Here is a 16,781-nt window from a genome sequence, read left to right on the forward strand (position 1 = left end):
CTGCCTTCATAGCAACTCTCAGCTCCATGGCAACAAGCAGCTCAGCCGTCACCGGGCAGCCAGGGCTCGGTGTGAGAGCGTGCTGTGTTTCATATTTAGTCAATGTTCTGCTCTGTATGTTCTGTTCTCCGGTTCAGCTAATGTGGATTAATATTCATAGAAATTCAAGATGAGGATGCCATCTAGTTATGCTTTTAAAAAATCTGTGTAATTTCAGGTTTACAAGGCAGGGGAGTACAGTACAAAGTCCTGTCAGGAAGATTAATTATTATGGGACTGTTATGGAGGATAATCATGCCCTCACATTTCTGCTCTTTCCACAGCCCTCTACAATACACAAGTCCATTTCCACTATCAGGCATTCAGATCAGAACTCCACATAGCATCCACCCCATCAGCCTTCAGCATTCTGTCAATGGAGGCCTTCATAGAGCTCAGTTTGGAGTATGTAACAAAGCACAAAGCAGCAGGAAAGCTGAGCATGAAGATGCTATAAGCATATAATCCTAACCTGATGAATTAAGTGGATGTTCTGGTGCAGAAAGACAAACATTGTAGTAATTTGAATTAGGGGAAGGGTTGAATTTAGGTTTTTGAGTGGGTTATGCACTATGGTGATGGGGGATGGGATGGTGGTTGATTTGGTAGAGAAAAAACAAAACAGGAAGCCGGCAGATAAATTGCAAATTACAATGTGTGTCTTGTGGGTTAACAGTTCCAGAACAGAGACTCTAGGGGAACCAAGTGTATTTTGCTCTTTTTCCCCATGGTTCACAGAGACTGGTGTTAGCTTACATGTGGGTCAGGGGAATACATATTTAAAAGTTGGAACATTTTTTTTCTTCCTGTATGTAGGGTCTTAAAGTGAACTCCTGTTTTGTGACTAATTTAGATATTTAGATATAGTTTTTGTATTTTTTAAACTCCCATTAATTCTATGAAAAGAAACAGAGTCATAAAAGTGATTTACAGCTGGCTGTCAGCGCAATTTCACATTGCTAATACATAGAGACAGGGTTTGTCATTATCTGTCAGCTTCCCAGGGGACACTTCTTAGGTGATAAAAAGGCAGGTCTAAGAGCTAAAGGGGTTAAGGATCAGATGTTCTGCAGCCCTTTTACTATGGAATGGTATGGCACAGACCAGTCTAAAGGGGGAGGTCAGGCTGCTCATCTCTTGTTCTTTTTTCGCTTTAAGTTCCTCTCAGGACATTTGTCTTCCGCTGAGTTGGAGCACGCTCGTATCTGTTTAACGTCAGCGCTGTACCAGATGAGTGCCTCGATAAGGTCACAACAGGATGTTGACACTGTAGACACAGACATTTTGTGCACTCACCTGTGTAAAAGAAGAACATTCATTTGCAAGATAGTGCCCCAAATGTACCAATGCTGCTATACTACAACTGATTGAAAAGTATAGGGTGTCAGACACATGACCTCCAACCAATTTCCAGGGCAGACTTCATGCTACACTAAAATCTGTGGAGTGCAACTTAACCTGCTCGTTGCAGTTGTTCTCTTTGTTTTCCAACACACTTTTTCTTGTGTATATCCAAACAGTGATGTTGAAGACCTATGAGCAGTTGCAATGACTAAAAAACCTGCACTAAATACCTGAGACACACTTTTTTCTTTAAAAATAGTAGATGAAGTGTTTGCAATTTGCCTGTGAAAAGTGCACAGTGAACTACAACCCCCCAAGGGGCATTATTTCACTGGGGATGAAGGAGAGAGTACTTCTGGGAGAGAGCAACTCCTAAAGGATGAAGGGGGAGAGTGGGAGCTTACTCCATCAATTAGAGAAGGTCAGCTAGGCCAGGTTTTAGCCAGTGGTCAGCCAATAAAGTAGACATGATGAAAGATAGCACATTGCTGTGGAGTACAGGAAAATAGGGAGGAGATGGAGCTGCAGTTTCTTGATAAAGAAAGGAAGCAAGTACAAAAAAAACCTGAGAGGAACTGGGGTGGAGGGAGATTTGAGAGAAGGAAAGGCTGCTTTAAAAACTCTGGCCTGTTCCATGAACTCACTAAGGAGATTAAGGGTTTAATAAACTTCCCATTGGACACCAGAAGTTTGAGCAATAGGCAGTGGAGTGAGGCAAACGGTGGCTGTCACAAGAGTGCTCATGTGAGGGGCGGGCCATGTATATCATGCAACTCTTAGATTAAAAATACTCAAAATATAAACTGAAAATACTAAAACAGAGATCATTTAGCTGGAAGAAACTCCTCTGATGGTTTCATGATGTTGATAAGCATATGGAAAAGTTAAATATCTTTTTTTTTTAGAGTCAGAGCATTCAAGAGTAATCCTGATGTGTGAAATGCCTGATTCAAATTAGCTGTCTGCTACGAGCGGAAATCCTTTCATATTGAGTTTTGTTTCCTTTTCTTTTAAAGCAAACCATTCGCCACTGCAGCAGTGTGTGTGTGTGTGTGTGTGTGTGTGTGTGTGTGTGTGTGTGTGTGTGTGTGTGTGTGTGTGTGTGTGTGGTAACAAAAATAGCAGACATTTCGGTACGGTGCCATTTAAGATGCAGTCCTTAAATCAAAAGCTACTTACGTTCGTAGCTTTTGTTTAGTGTTCACAAGTCTTCCTCTGTAGAGTGACTTGCTGATTCTGTCAGCCAGCAGAGCGATAGAGAGCAGGAACAGGAGGTTTATAAGAGTGACAAGTAGTTATAGTGACAGACGAGGTTTTCACACCATTAACCACAGTTACAGAATGTCTGCTAGAGGTCCAAATATATATTGATACCAAAGCTGGTACTGGTATCGGATCAATACTAGTGTGATAGGATAGGATACTTTATTTCTCTTCCCCAAGTTCAGTATTCACCCCACTGCACTGATTTATTTAAATAATTTTCTTGGCAATGAAAAAATATACCTCAAACGTGCACAATGAAAAAATCCTATACAGCCTATAGCACATTTAAACAACAGAAGTTGACATAAAGTGCTTTAGAGATAGGCACGTCTACATTTCAGGTCTCCTAAAAAAATTAGCTTCAAATTACATTAAAAGAGACGAAAAGCTGAAAGGTGTGTTTTGTTGTATCAACTAATTATTGTGGAAAATGAAAATCGCACCGATCACGCGGTCATTAAAATGTGTAGAGGATTTCCAAATTGATGATACATTTCATAAATCATAGCACACTGCTTCTCCCTGTATAAGCTGCCTTTACAAGTATCGGTATTGGTATCAACAAAACGGTCCATGTATTTACTTGGTTTCGGATTGATATTAAAATTCGCTGTATCGCACACCACTAGAGTCTGCAGCTCCCTGTAGTTAATGCACTTGCTTCTGAAGGATGTCGAGATCTGACAGGAAGGGAGGGACACCGCTAGGGGCAGGGCAGCGGAGCGAGCATGAGGCGCCGACACCTAGGCAGTGACTTTGCACAGAGGGGCTGTTAATGGGCAGGTCTCTGCGAAGCAGCAGCCTACCTGTTGGAGCTCATTGCGGCAGAGTTGCCACTCGGACCCCATGCTCGTTCGCTGATCGTGGACCTGCGAGAGCTGAGTGCACCTAACAAGGGAGAAAACAACGGAAACATGTCTGAAAGACTTTTACTCTGCGCTGTTTTGGCCGTGTGCCACTGGACGCAAACTTGCACTGGATTTAATATAGATGAACGGTTTCCTGTGATCAAAGAGGGGAAAACCAGGGGGAGCTTGTTTGGGTTCTCTGTAGCTTTGCATGAGCAGACGGTGGGCTCCAGACAGTATCTGTAAGTATAGTTGGATAATGCATTTTTCAGAAATTGCTTTATATTTTCTTTTTTTTAATTTAGAGGTAATATGTCGGCAGGCAAACAGTCGTGGTAAAGCAGCACTTTCTGTTCACCTCGTACTGTGCACGGTTAACTGCGCAAAAGTAGGATACGACGCTTTATTGTCACCTGTCGAGCGTTTCTTTGCTCCACTTACATACTACCTGTGAGAGAAACAACTTGCTGGAGACCACGTCTGCAGATTTAGTTAGACCAAACCAGACATTTGTTCTAGTACAGTGAGAATATAGGACAGGTGCTCTACGCTCTTTGGAAGTAATTCGACGAAGTTCGTACCCGGCGGCGTTGTAAATCTTTGCCGTGCACTGTCAACGTGTAGAAAACGTGTCTCATAACACGTTCGGCCTGATGTGACCTGTTTTGAAAGCAAAACTGTTGTTTTTTTTTTTTTTTTTTTACACGATCACCATATTACATGACTTTTACACAAATTTGTTTTATCTCACTGTCAGTTTTTTTTCTTACTTGCTCGGTTTGTCTTTTTTTATTCATTATTGCAACAATAATGAACGAAACTGAAAATCGCATTGTTTAAAGTGAATAGATGAGATTTATTTTTAATAGTTTCTGCTGCTGGTCCAGCTGTTGGTGGAAACACTCACAAACACACTTGTTTTTAACCAGCATTCACAGTTCTCTGAACACAGATAAATCCTGGTTTGTAAACCACGTGTATGCTTCTAGTTTGGAAGCCAGTCCTGGTACAATAAGAGCATTTTTATCCTGATGTGCATTTCAGTGCATTGTGATTGAACTTTCAGTCATGATGTGGGTGGCTGTATTATATTCAGTTATTAAATATTTGTAAAGTAAACATTTGCACATCTACTCACTCTGTATTTGGAATTTGGGTGGAACTATTGTTGCCGCTATCGGCTAGAGAGAACTTGGGGTTGTTTCCTGTTAAAGCTTTTACTGGCCTGTAACACTTCACAGCTTAACACCAGTGTGGAGCACTTGCAAGGATTTACATAGGAAGTGACTGCTTTTGTATCTGTTGATGTTCAGGGATGTCGCGTCTTTGCTGTCTTCGTGGCATTTCTAATGAGAGCTCCTCAAACTGTGTTACTGTGCAGTATAGGATTTCACTCGGTCAATTAGAGCAGCCCCTTCATCCATCCGCTTCCATGATCACACAGCATGTTTGTAATGTGCTGTTATCAGTGTCGTTCTGCTTTGAAGAGTAAAGCATGAAGAAACGTTTCAGATCAGAGCCCACTTCCTCTGTGCTCTCATCAGTGAAGTTAGATATAAGGTTTATTTCTCATTGCAAGTCATGCAATGACAGATTAGATTAGAAGACCAAACTCACTCTCATGTCTGAGCTGTAAGTATAAACCTAGATGGTTCTGCATAAAACTGGAAAGGGGAAGAAATATATGTCTGCATGAATTACCTGAATAACATACTCCTGTACTGCCAAGCTTAAGTCCATATGTGCTGGTTATTGGCCAGTGTTAGCTATGCTGCTAGCTCTGTTTAACCCATAAAAACTAACGTTACTGCAATATTAATATAATTGTAGCCTAAATCTCACACTGAAAATACATCTTCTGCTTAAAGATTCACATCACACAGCAGGGCATGTCATGTTGTGGGCATGCAGTGTAGCACACATCTGCAGGGAAAAACACAATGCTGTTGATGTCACCTATTTCATCTTACGAGACATAAGTGAAACCCGCTTTGATATGTGGTTTGGAGATAGTGGCGCTCACAAAACAATAGTTGGCCGAGTCAATAGGCGATAAGAGTGCATGACTCTGTAAAGACATAACAGTGTGCTGGTGTCTGCAATGTCTTAGAGGAAGGGATTTTAAAATAAGTTTCTTTTGTGGTTGCATATCTGTCTCAATGAACCCCACAGCTTTTAGCGACATATTTTCTCTGGCTGGAACTGCAGTGTGAATATCTGAAAAACGCCAAGACGTATGCACCAGTCATGACATGTACAGAGAAGAACACTGTTCTTTGTTGTCCTTGTGAGTCAGAGTTCAGGATACCAGTCGAGTCAAATGGCTTCCACTCCCATTTCTGGAATAAAGAGTTTGTTTGTTGTTGTTGTTTTTAATTGAAACCTTCTAAGATGCAGGTTATTATCCAGTTACACTAAATGGTTGCTGAGCTGAATTTCAACAATATATTTTGAATATGGGTTGCACATCCAATTAGTAGATCAGCATTGCTTCTTGTTGGGGATGGGCTTTACCCAAATAATCCAAGAATTACCTGAGGCCAATTTGTACCAACTATTCACCTCCCCACTCCCCCTATCTGTTTGGATCACCCATTTAAGGTCTCAGAGAGATTTTTTTCCCCGAGAAGGTCTTTTTTTTTTTCTCTGTTGTTTCAGGGAAGGGGGGGAAACAGGGCAGTCAGCTGGCCACCTATTGGCTCTTCCAGTCCCCTGACCTTATGGTATTTTAGGAATGTATTACTCTTCTCTGCACAGTTACAACCTGCCAGGTTTCAGGTTGAGACAAGACAGGAGGGCGAATGATTATCCAAGAGAGAATACACATAAAAACTCCAAATATTTGACTCAAACTGATCCAAAAACTGCTTCATTTTACAGATGAAAGCTGAAAAAATAACACATTCTTTTGACTGATGAATACGCCAGAGTTGACGTGGCTGGGATCGAGGATCATCCCTGTCTGACTGCAGCAGCCAGAGGCTATGAAAGTCAACGATTTAATTTGACGGGGCCTTCCCCTTTCTGCTGCGAGGTGAAAATTAAACTGGTCCACCCACTGTACACACATCTGATGTTCAGTTAGAACATGCACAGGAACATACGTCACCTTTCGTCATATGTTTCGATAGAAGTAAACTTTTCTGGCAAACCCTGTTTCTCAAAGCACCCCGGTGATTTTACTTTTTCAATCTTTTATCACAGCTTTTTGTGTCGTTTACGTGCTCCAGTACAGTATTGTGCAATGGGTTGTAAGCTCTGTAAGGGCCTTATACAGTCAATAGAACTGTTCACTGGACTGATCAGTGATAGAAGTCTGTGGGCCGTAAACGTGACTGTAATCCAACATTCCTGCTAATACATATGTGATAGTGGTCTTTGTCATTGAACGAGGTCTATCAAAGGGCTAGTGTCATGCCTCGATGCAACACTTTCATGTCTATCCCATGCAAGCCAGTAGGTTTTACACTGACACAGAATCTTTTTCAAATAGAAGATCAAATAGAAATTTGGAGTAAAAAGTAGGTTAAAATGGGGTTAAAGTGATTTTATGCTGAGCGACGGCTGTTGGTATAAAATCCCTTTACCATGGTTACGGGCCCTGATCTTAACGCAGTTATTCGCTGTATCCAATCAGCTGGTAATGACATGAGTTGCATTCTGTGTAGCAGCACAAAAACGGCTTCTAAAAACATGTTGAAATGGATCCCAGCACGGCTCGGGGTTCCTGCTAATCTCCACAGAGCAGATTGGTTATGGTGGCGCTTTCATTAGAAATACCTGCAGTGAGGACTGTTTTTATCTTAACAAAAGTGTAAGAGATCCCCTCCCTCTTTCCTCCCCCGGTTGCATAAATGCCCTCAGCTGCACAGAAAAGAAGCTAGCCTCCAGGCTACTGGGAGCTACCTGTAGCTTGAAAAACCCATATGCTCCAGTACCTCTCTGTCTTCATGCCATTTTTCACCTTTGAAGAGAGAAATGATCCACAAGTATTGGATTACACTTGGTATTTTTTTTAGGAAGTGTGCGTGTGCTGCAACTTGTTGTGCGTCCGTAAAATACAAATAAGTGCTGGTATAAATATAGGATGTTCCAACGCTTATTACTGATAAAAGGCTAAATAAATATTTATAAATAAATAGATGTATGAAATGAATATGTAAACAAAGAGAGATAAAAAAAATCTGGCGTTGGAAAATTTCCAGGCATTAGCAGGTAAAGGCAGATGTTTCATGCACACCTGCACTTCTTTTATATAAGCTGAGTAATATCTGAGAGAAACTTGGCACTGAACATGCACGCCAACATGGGTTGCTGTCAGCTCTGTTACAGCTGTGTGGCTGACTGTCCATCTGTGTCTCCCACAGCTACTTCTCTTCTTTTACATACAGCAATGGACAACATTTTAATAGTAATACTGTTACTAATACTGTGAGCCTCTTGTGATTTCTGGCTTCATGGTTCACTACTGAGGTATGGCGTCACTGAGAAGCATGTGGTCAGGTTTAGTCCAGCGGTATGTGTATTCCTGTTTACATGTATACATTTGTATGTACACCATTCAGGCATAACGTTATGACCCCTGCTTCATATTGTGTTGGTGCCAAAACAGCCCTGACCTATCAAGTTGTGGACTCCACTTGACCCTTCAAGGTGTAGTGTGGTATCTGGCACCAAGATGTTAGCAGCAGTTTTGCAAGGTGTCCAGCACATCCCACAGATGGGTGATTGGATTGATATCTGGGGAATTTGGAGGCCAAGTCAACACTTTAAACTCATTGTTGTGCTACTCAAACCATTTCTGAACCATTTTTGCTTTGAGGCCTGCTGAAGAGGCCACAGCCTTCACAGCATTCAGTTTCCATGAAAGGTTGTACATGGTCTACAACAATGCTTAGGTATTATTGTAGACCATGGGGTGGCTTTTGGACATTGGAGTGTGAATGTGTGTGAATGTTAAATAGAAAGCACTTAGAGCATAGAAAAAAGGGCTGGGTGAATGAGGTAAGTTGTGTGAAGCACTTTGAGTGCTCTGATAGGATGGAACAGCACTATATAAGAACCAGTCCATTTAGATGGTACATGCCAAGGATGTTACATTGCCCAAAGCATCAAACTGCTTTGGGCAAGCCTGCTCTGTTAGCTTGTTTCTTCCCATAGTGCAACCTGGTGCCAGGTGTTATACAGTTAAGCGATGCGCACAAACCCGGTCATCCAATTGATGTAAAAGAAAATGTGATGCATAAGACCAGGTCACTGGACCATTACTGTGTGTTGCAGTTCTCTTGCTTGCGTGCCCATTGTTGGTGCTTTAGGTGGTGGACAGGAGTCAGCATAGGCACCCTGACTGGTCTGTGACTATGCAGCCCTATACACAACAAACCGTGATGCACTTTTTGAATCAATCTGAGCTACTGTAGCTCATCTGTTGGATCAGACAACACAGGCCAGGCTCTTCAAAATTTGGCACTTGTCAAACTCACTCAAATCCCCACGTTTGTCCATTTTTCCTGCTTTTAACACATTTCTATTTAAGGACAAAATGTTCAGTTAATCCCTAATATATCTTACCTACTGACGGATACTATGATGAAGAGAAGATCAGTTATTTACCTTTAACTGTCGGTGGTCACAATGTTTTGCCTGATCGGTATATTTCTCTGTCAGTTATGTGTGTGTGTGTGGACGGGTATTAACATCTTCATGGGGACCAAAAATTGGTAGTTTACTATACTTGTGGGGACAAACACAAGTATAGGACAAACAGTTTGAAAGCATTTTTGAGACTCAAAATGTGGTTTTAGTGTCAGGGTTACAATTAGGTTATGGTTAGGTTTAGGGTAAGGGTCACGGTTGGGCATTCATTTTTGATGGTTAGGGTTAGGGTAAGTGGCTAGGGAAAGCATTATGTCAACGAGATGTCCCCACAAGGATATAAATACACGTGTGTGTGTGTGTGTGTGTGTGTGTGTGTGTGTGTGTGTGTGTGTGTGTGTGTGTGTGTGTGTGTGTGTGTGTGGGGAAGGGGGGGCTACACCCTGCAGCAGTACTTGACGATATTATTCATCCAGTGACAGGAGACAAACCTGCAACCACAAGCTGAACTTTCTTTGCCCGCTTCAGACTAGGTTTCACTTGTTGCCAATAAAAAGTGAGTTTCTTTATCATCAAGGGGATGTCCTGCCATGTTTAATTTGTTGAGCTGCCTCTAAATTAGTTTGGTCTCCTGTTACTGTTTCACCAAAGACAGATGGTGGTTTTCAAACAGGATGTTTGTCCAGCTGAGATACCCTGTTAGTGTGGGTGCCTGTCTACAGGTGCGGAGTCCTTTCTTTTTTCTTTATTCAACTGTATGACATTGTTGTCATCTCCTCTTTCGTCTGCACTTAATTTCCACTAAAAAAGTATCCTGGTGAAAAAAAGAGAACAAAGTTTATCAGCAGTCTGCTATGTGTGAAAGTGGTTTGCAGTGTATTCCTACATTTCTCCCTTTTGTATAAACATTTAAATGCACTAACAGTGATGCTTGTCATTATAGAGAGACATTTAATCTTAGTCTAGTCCATATTGCAAGAATGTAAATCTTTAAAGTAGATAATTTGACATTATGATAGTTGTAAGGCTTAGGCTTTTGTAGTTTGCTGTTATTGTTCATGCTGGCATTAACATATATATATATATCCAAATTGCCCTGACATAAATATATGAAAATCCTGAGATGCAAAGTGAAGGTGAGTCTGTGTGAGCCATGTTTTCTACTTCATGCACACTCTTTCATCACTGTTTGACCAGAGATGAGTCATCGACTTTGTTCTGTAAATGCAGGCAAATGTTCTTTAAGTGTGTTAAGAACTAGGCGTGCTTACTGTGAATGATATGAAAGCGAAGTGTGTGCTCACCGCCTCATGTAGTTTCTTTGTTTCCTGAAAGTACAGTGACCTGGATTCATCACAGCTACTCATTGTTTGAGTAATTACTCAAAGAAGTAATTTATTACACATTTATTCGTTTCCTAAGGCATTAAATTACTCGATGAAGAAAGTCTTTCAGCATGAATGTTGAAAAGACTGAAATGCTTTGTTTTATAATTAGCACTGACTATAAAGTATAGGCTAAATTATGTGCATATACTGGCACAGCTCAGTAGACACAGGTACAGGTAGGAATAAAGGCTGCACGCTGATTGGCTGTGGCAGGAGCCGCTCACATTCCACTTCCCTCTGACTCTGGGTTTCTTCTCTACCTTTGTGTTAGAATGCTGAATTTGCAAGTGCTGTGTGTTTTTGGCAGTGGATAATTATTTCAGGCCTTTGTGAAGTCTGCACTTTAAAGTAACGTTCCCAATGGGCTGATGGGCTTCCTATGTTGCACTTTGTGTTTTCTACTTCACTCTCCATGTGTTTGATTGTTGGGTTTTGTTTTTTCATGTGAAGGGCCATTTAAATTTTTATATAGTTGTCTGAGGGCCACACTATTATGAACACATACCGAGGGATGCAAAAACGAAAGACCAACAAAAAGGTCTATAGCTACTGTGTTACTTAGCCCCATTAGATTTCAACTTCTTGGCTATAAATTGCACTCACCACAAAACCTGCACACGTAATATTCTCGCTGTCAGTCTGTTGTTGTGTGAAAGATGCTTTTTGAGCACTCAAACTCAAAAAGATGAAGATTCATTTTGAGTTACGAGTGCATTTCTCCTCTCTACTCATCAAGTTTAGCATGTTTCAAAACTGTAGCAGCGCTCAACCTTTGCCCTTTTCATTATTGCCAGCACCTCACCACAAAGGAAGCACACTGGCTTGCCTTTCACAAAAAAGAAAAAAGAATTTGTTCATTTTTCCTGGAATATGCGGCATTCAGCATTCACCTTCATTTTCTTGAAAGCTGCCATGATTCATCCCTTGTCATCTTTGTCAGTCACAAACAGGTTATGACGTGCTGTATGTATCACAGATGATGTGCTTCTACAAGTCAAGTGTGCAGTAGCTGGGATAAGAATTAGCACCTCCAAGTCATCAGCCAGAAAAGGGTGGAGTGCCCACTCTCTGTTGGGGAGGAAGTTTTCAGGGTTTTTGTTCATGACTGGTGGGAGAGGTGGATCAGAGATTCTCATCGTCTACTGAAGTCATTATGTCATTAGAAAATCATAAAAAGATCTCACATCTAGTCTCTTCTCATTGTTAGGCTTAATTCAGTCTGCAGACTGAGTCACTATTTAGCATGATCTGTATTTATTTTCTTCTTTAGTAGAAGTGGCAGTGTTTCCTTGAAAAACAATGAGGATGCAGTAGATGAGACCATGCAGGTTTTTTTGTATATATGTGTGTCTGATGTTGTGTTTTTAAGATAAAGGGTGAGGATTAATAATATTTTATTGCATTTTTCTTTGCTTGTGCATTTTGGGTAATTTAGTGACCCACCTTGTGTTGCAGTTAGAGTGAGACAGTGTGGTGTCACCATACTGTACCCCGATCCACAGACAGCACTGGTGTGAAAAATGGCTGTGCTGGTCCAGGTCAACAGTAACATATTTCATAAAACTACTGTTTTGCTGTGGCTACTGTATAATTCTACGTACAATAATATTATGAAATAGTATAATCTTTACCTGGTGTCATGACAATTGAAATGGACTGGTTCTTATATAGTGCTTTTCTACTCTGAGCACTCACTCACACCCATTCACAAAAGCAGTTCTTTCTTTTCTTTGGAAGTGCTTCTACTCTTACATTTACACACATTCAACTTGGGGTTAGTATCTTGCCCGAGGATTTTTGGCAAGCAGACTGGTGACTGAGCTACAATCACCCCATAGCTTCTCTTTTTTTTAGCTAATTTCAGTTTGCTGTGCAAAATCAGTATCACTTATGCAAACTTGACATGTCATCGGTGGCACATGGTTTACTTTTAATATTATTAAAAGGGCTGCATTCAAATCCTGTGACAGACAGGTTGCCTTAAGCTATATCCGGAGGGCAATCAATCACGCATGTTACAGGCAGCTGTAACACCACAGCATACACTCTGCAGGCACAATTTATTAAACAGCAGGCTTGAGGCAGAAAGTTTCCCACTTTGCTTCGTGTCGCTCACCTTTCCTTCCGCCATCTGAATCTCTTTGTGACAGTTTCTCTCCCTCACCCACTTTTAAATGTTTCCTGTTCTTCACATATAAGATAAAGGCCTTTAAGGGGAAACAAATACAAATTTGCCCGTTAAACACCTGTATCCCATGTCTCATAACGGCTCCGACTTGATCGACGTGAAGATGTGTGTATTCTTAATGAGACGCCTGTTTGACTGTAAACGTGACTAACTCGCGCTTTGTCTCGTCTTGACAATCTCTCAAAATCCTGTGAGTTGGAAAGGAAATGTCATCCCAAAAAGGGTTTAATTAAGTTGGATTTCCTGGTTTCACTGTTGTTGGTGTTATCTTAGCAGCAAATAGACATGTGGGGGGTAAAGATTATAGGTGAGCGTGGCTTAATTTTAATTAACTGCAAGAGAAGTTGTTTGTGTTGACTCTGACATTTGCTTACAATCAGCCCTTTCCCTTGCAGCTCCCCTCATTTGTTGAGAGACTTTTCCCACTATCTGTTCTTGCTCAAGTCAGAGGCTTTTCTGAGGCAGTGCCGGCTAACATGACTAGATAAATGAACCACTGTTTGTTTAACTTAATGGCTGACACAAATATACAGTAGTCCATCAAACTGTCTTCTTCTAAGATTTTTAGTCCTGTTGTCAAGAATGCAGCCTAACTAAGTCTCACCTTAGTTGGGTGTAGGGCTGGGTGATATGGCCTAAAATTCATATCGCGATATAATTTGAAGCATGTGCGGTAACGATATATATCACGATATATTCTTTTCTTCTGTATAACGTATTTTCCAAACTATAAGGCACACTTAAAATCCTTTAATTTTCTCAAAAATCGAGTGTGTGCCTTATATATGAATTCTGGTTGTGCTTACTGACCTCGAACCGATTTTGGCGTGCAGAAATCTGTTAAAAAATGTTTTAGTACAACTTTGGTAAGCCGCACTGCTTGATGGATTGTCAGAGCATTACGGCTGCCATAGTGAGGAGCTTCGCAGAGTAATCTGGGTCCAAAACTCCGTCCGCTTCAGGTCCCAAAGTCAAACGAACACTAAGAGTTAAAAATGATCTAAATTCTTTCATCTTTAATTAAATCATCAGCGTTGCTGCTTTATCGGGTGTAACAATTAAGTTTAACATCCAGGCATCCATGAAAACAGAATTTATTAAATTTAACGGAGTTAGAAGTTAACAGGAAGTTAGCTCGGTAGTTTACACCTAAACATTTCATACCATTTTCTGACTGAGAGATTTTTGAAACTAATTAAAACGTACAGCTCTGCTACCACTTCCAACATAAATGAAGACAGAAAACTAAACAGCAGTGGTGTTTGCAGGGTTACTGAAGTTGGACTACCTGGTATATAATGTTGTGCTACGTGATTGCTAGCGACACAGCTATGTTAGCATAACATTAGCACAGTGAAGCTGGAGGATGAACGCCAACTTTTTTTCCACTCATTAAAAGTTAACGTGACGGATTCTGGTGGTTAGAGACAAATGCAATCGCATAGCGGGATGCTATACACGGGCCAAACTTCAGTCAGGAGAACAACTGAGATTATTCATCCACAATACGAGGTTAGTTATTAATATACTGCAACAACATGGGAATAGAGCAGCTGCGAGAGAATTCAACATTAATGAATCAATGTTACGGAAGTGGAGGAAGCGCAGTTTTTGTCTTTCCCCATATTTCAAAAGTGCTTCATCTCTTTGCTATGACTGTCACCCGCCATAATTTGCAGATGATAATGGTTTTAGCCGCTGCGATGCTTTCGACCAAAACAGGCGCAGCTTAATGACATCATCAACATGCGCTATCGCGATAGAGCGATATAGTCAAAATCTCTATCGTTGGCCAAATTTATATAGTTTCTATCGTATATCGTTTATATCGCCCACTAGTGATGGGAATTCCGGCTCTTTTTAGAGAACCGGCTCTTTTGGCTCTGCTCACTAAAAAGACCCGGCTCTTTCGGCTCCAAACCGGCTCTTCAGGTTGTTTTGTTGCTTTAATTAATTTATTATTAACAACAATATAAAATTATGCACAAAAGGAATTACTAATGTAAAAAAAATTGGTCCTATTTATATATGTATATATATAAATATATAAATATATAAATATATAGGGTGGCCCCTAGAGACAAAGCACGTACAAACTCCAAAACACATTTCTAGCGTTAACTGAACTTCCAAAACAGAGCTACCTATATCAGTTAAATTACACAATTGAAAGCATATGTGTATTGTTTGTGTATTTATACAGAAGCACTCATATATATTCAAATAATAATAATAAAAAAAAAGTTCACTTACCTGTTACTACCACACACCAAATCCGGTCGTTGGTACTTCCCGGCTTGTGTAGCCACTAGGTAACAAAAGCTCAACACTGTGGGGGGGGGCACATCCTGGAGCACTTCTGTTGTGTTTTGTACGTGTTTTGTAGTTTTTACGTGTTTTGAAGTTTGTATGTGCCTTGTCTCTAGGAGCCACCATAAATATACTTTTGTTTATTCACTCCACATAAAATGTAATAAAGAAATCATATAATACAAAAACCAACCATTTATATTTCAACTTTTAACTATTTACATTTTTGTGTTGTTTCACTTTAAATTTAAACAAATTTAAAGTGAAACAACACAAAACACTGCAAACCGCAACACAATTAAATATAAATTAAAATATGAAAACAAAAAGAAGATGCATATTCTCTGTCATATGGGCCTGCATGAATAAACTTTCTGAATCCTTTATCATCCGCAACTGAAAATAGTTGTGGACCATTACTATACCTTTCTAATGTGGCGTTGTTGTCCTTGGCTCTCTTTCGCCGTCTCTCCCTCCCGCTCTGTTCCTGTGCTACTGCGAGTGTAACTACTGCCCCTCCCCCCTCTGCCCAGCGCAAAGCACATGGCTCGCATGCGGAGTGAAGCGGAATAAAAGTGCGAGAAAGGGTGAGAGACACAGAAGAAAAAAAAAAACACGGCTCGCGATAAGGAGCCGGCTCGCGTCGTTCACGTCAAAGACCCGGCTCTAAGAGCCATTTCGTTCGCGACCGACACATCACTATCGCCCACCCCTAGCTGGGTGCAAACAGTAAATGTTTGGTTTAGCCAGCCTTTTGGATGACTTCTTAGACAGAAGGGGCAAATTGCAACATGTCCTGGAGTTGGAATGCAGCTGCCTGCTTCTCCCTTTCCATTTAGCCGAGCCTTTGACAGCCTGTTTATGAGGAGGTGATGAGCATGAAAGGCGATAAGAAGGAGAGCACACAGCTAGGACAGGACGGGATATGACGTGCGAGTCACCTCGTTGTTAATCAGTTGTACGCCAAGTTTATGAGGGTTACATATGCAACAGAGAAATGTGGGTTCATCAAAAAAAAAAAAAAAGATCTGCTTTTAATGAAAAAGTTGACATTTTCTTGCAAGTTGTTCACTCAAGATCAGGAATGTGAAGGACGGGCTAGTAATGATGTTTAGTCTATGGTTCTGTGCTGCATTACTTGAAAAAGTGAAAACCTTCAGTTATTATTGTCCTCCATGCATCCATGATCATGAGGATATCAAGGTCATTTTTCAAGCGAAACTTTGGAATTTTGGAAATTAAGCTCGTTCTTTTTTTTCTTTTTCTTTTTTTTGCCAAAAGTAGCTACTCTTATGTGTTTACATTAAAAATTAACAGTGGCAGTCTGATTGTTGGGAGCACTGGGACATTTCTCAGTGGGATTAGGGTCATTATGGCCTGTCAGAAACAATCAAACATGCCCAGTGATACATTAACAAGCAGGAGTTGACATGTAGGGGCCAAATATGAACATAAATGCACGCGTCAAGCTTCTCTTGGAAGGACATTCATCTCCCTGATTCTCTACCGCAGGATTTAACTCGATCAAAAAATTATAAAAAAAGACTAAAAAGAAAAGTTGCTAAAAGATGCTAAAACTAGAGCCTGTCTAATTCATCTGTAGTATATAACTACGCATAAATGTTGCTAGGGAAATCCGTTTATGTGTCATGTCCCTGCTTTCAGGGACATGACACATGTACCTGCTTTCAGGGACATGAAAGCAGGGACATGATATATTAGTCAATATATCAAAATTATGAGCATGTATTGCTATCATCTCAAAAATCTTCTAGCAGTCAAACTAAAGCTAAAACATGGATA

At 40.6% G+C, this 16,781-nt stretch overlaps 1 protein-coding gene across 3 annotated transcripts in view; it reads left to right on the top strand.

Annotated features, from left to right (window-relative positions):
- Positions 1-3,397: 3,397 nt before the first annotated feature.
- Positions 3,398-16,781, top strand: part of itga3b (integrin, alpha 3b) — a 30,104-nt gene continuing 16,720 nt past the window's right edge. For 2 of the 3 annotated variants that reach the window (XM_085465853.1, XM_085465854.1), the window contains exon 1: positions 3,399-3,739. In XM_085465853.1, coding sequence (XP_085321979.1) covers positions 3,564-3,739 — 176 coding nt within the window. In that variant the 5' untranslated portion in view covers positions 3,399-3,563. Of the gene's footprint in view, positions 3,740-16,781 lie in introns of all 3 variants that reach the window. The other variant, XM_085465855.1, reaches the window with a different exon arrangement.

The sequence above is a fragment of the Copadichromis virginalis genome, linkage group LG8 (genome assembly GCF_057382275.1).
Source record: "Copadichromis virginalis isolate Kocher_CV1m ecotype Utaka linkage group LG8, C_Virginalis_male_GT1.1, whole genome shotgun sequence".
NCBI classification, from domain to species: Eukaryota; Metazoa; Chordata; class Actinopteri; order Cichliformes; family Cichlidae; genus Copadichromis; species Copadichromis virginalis.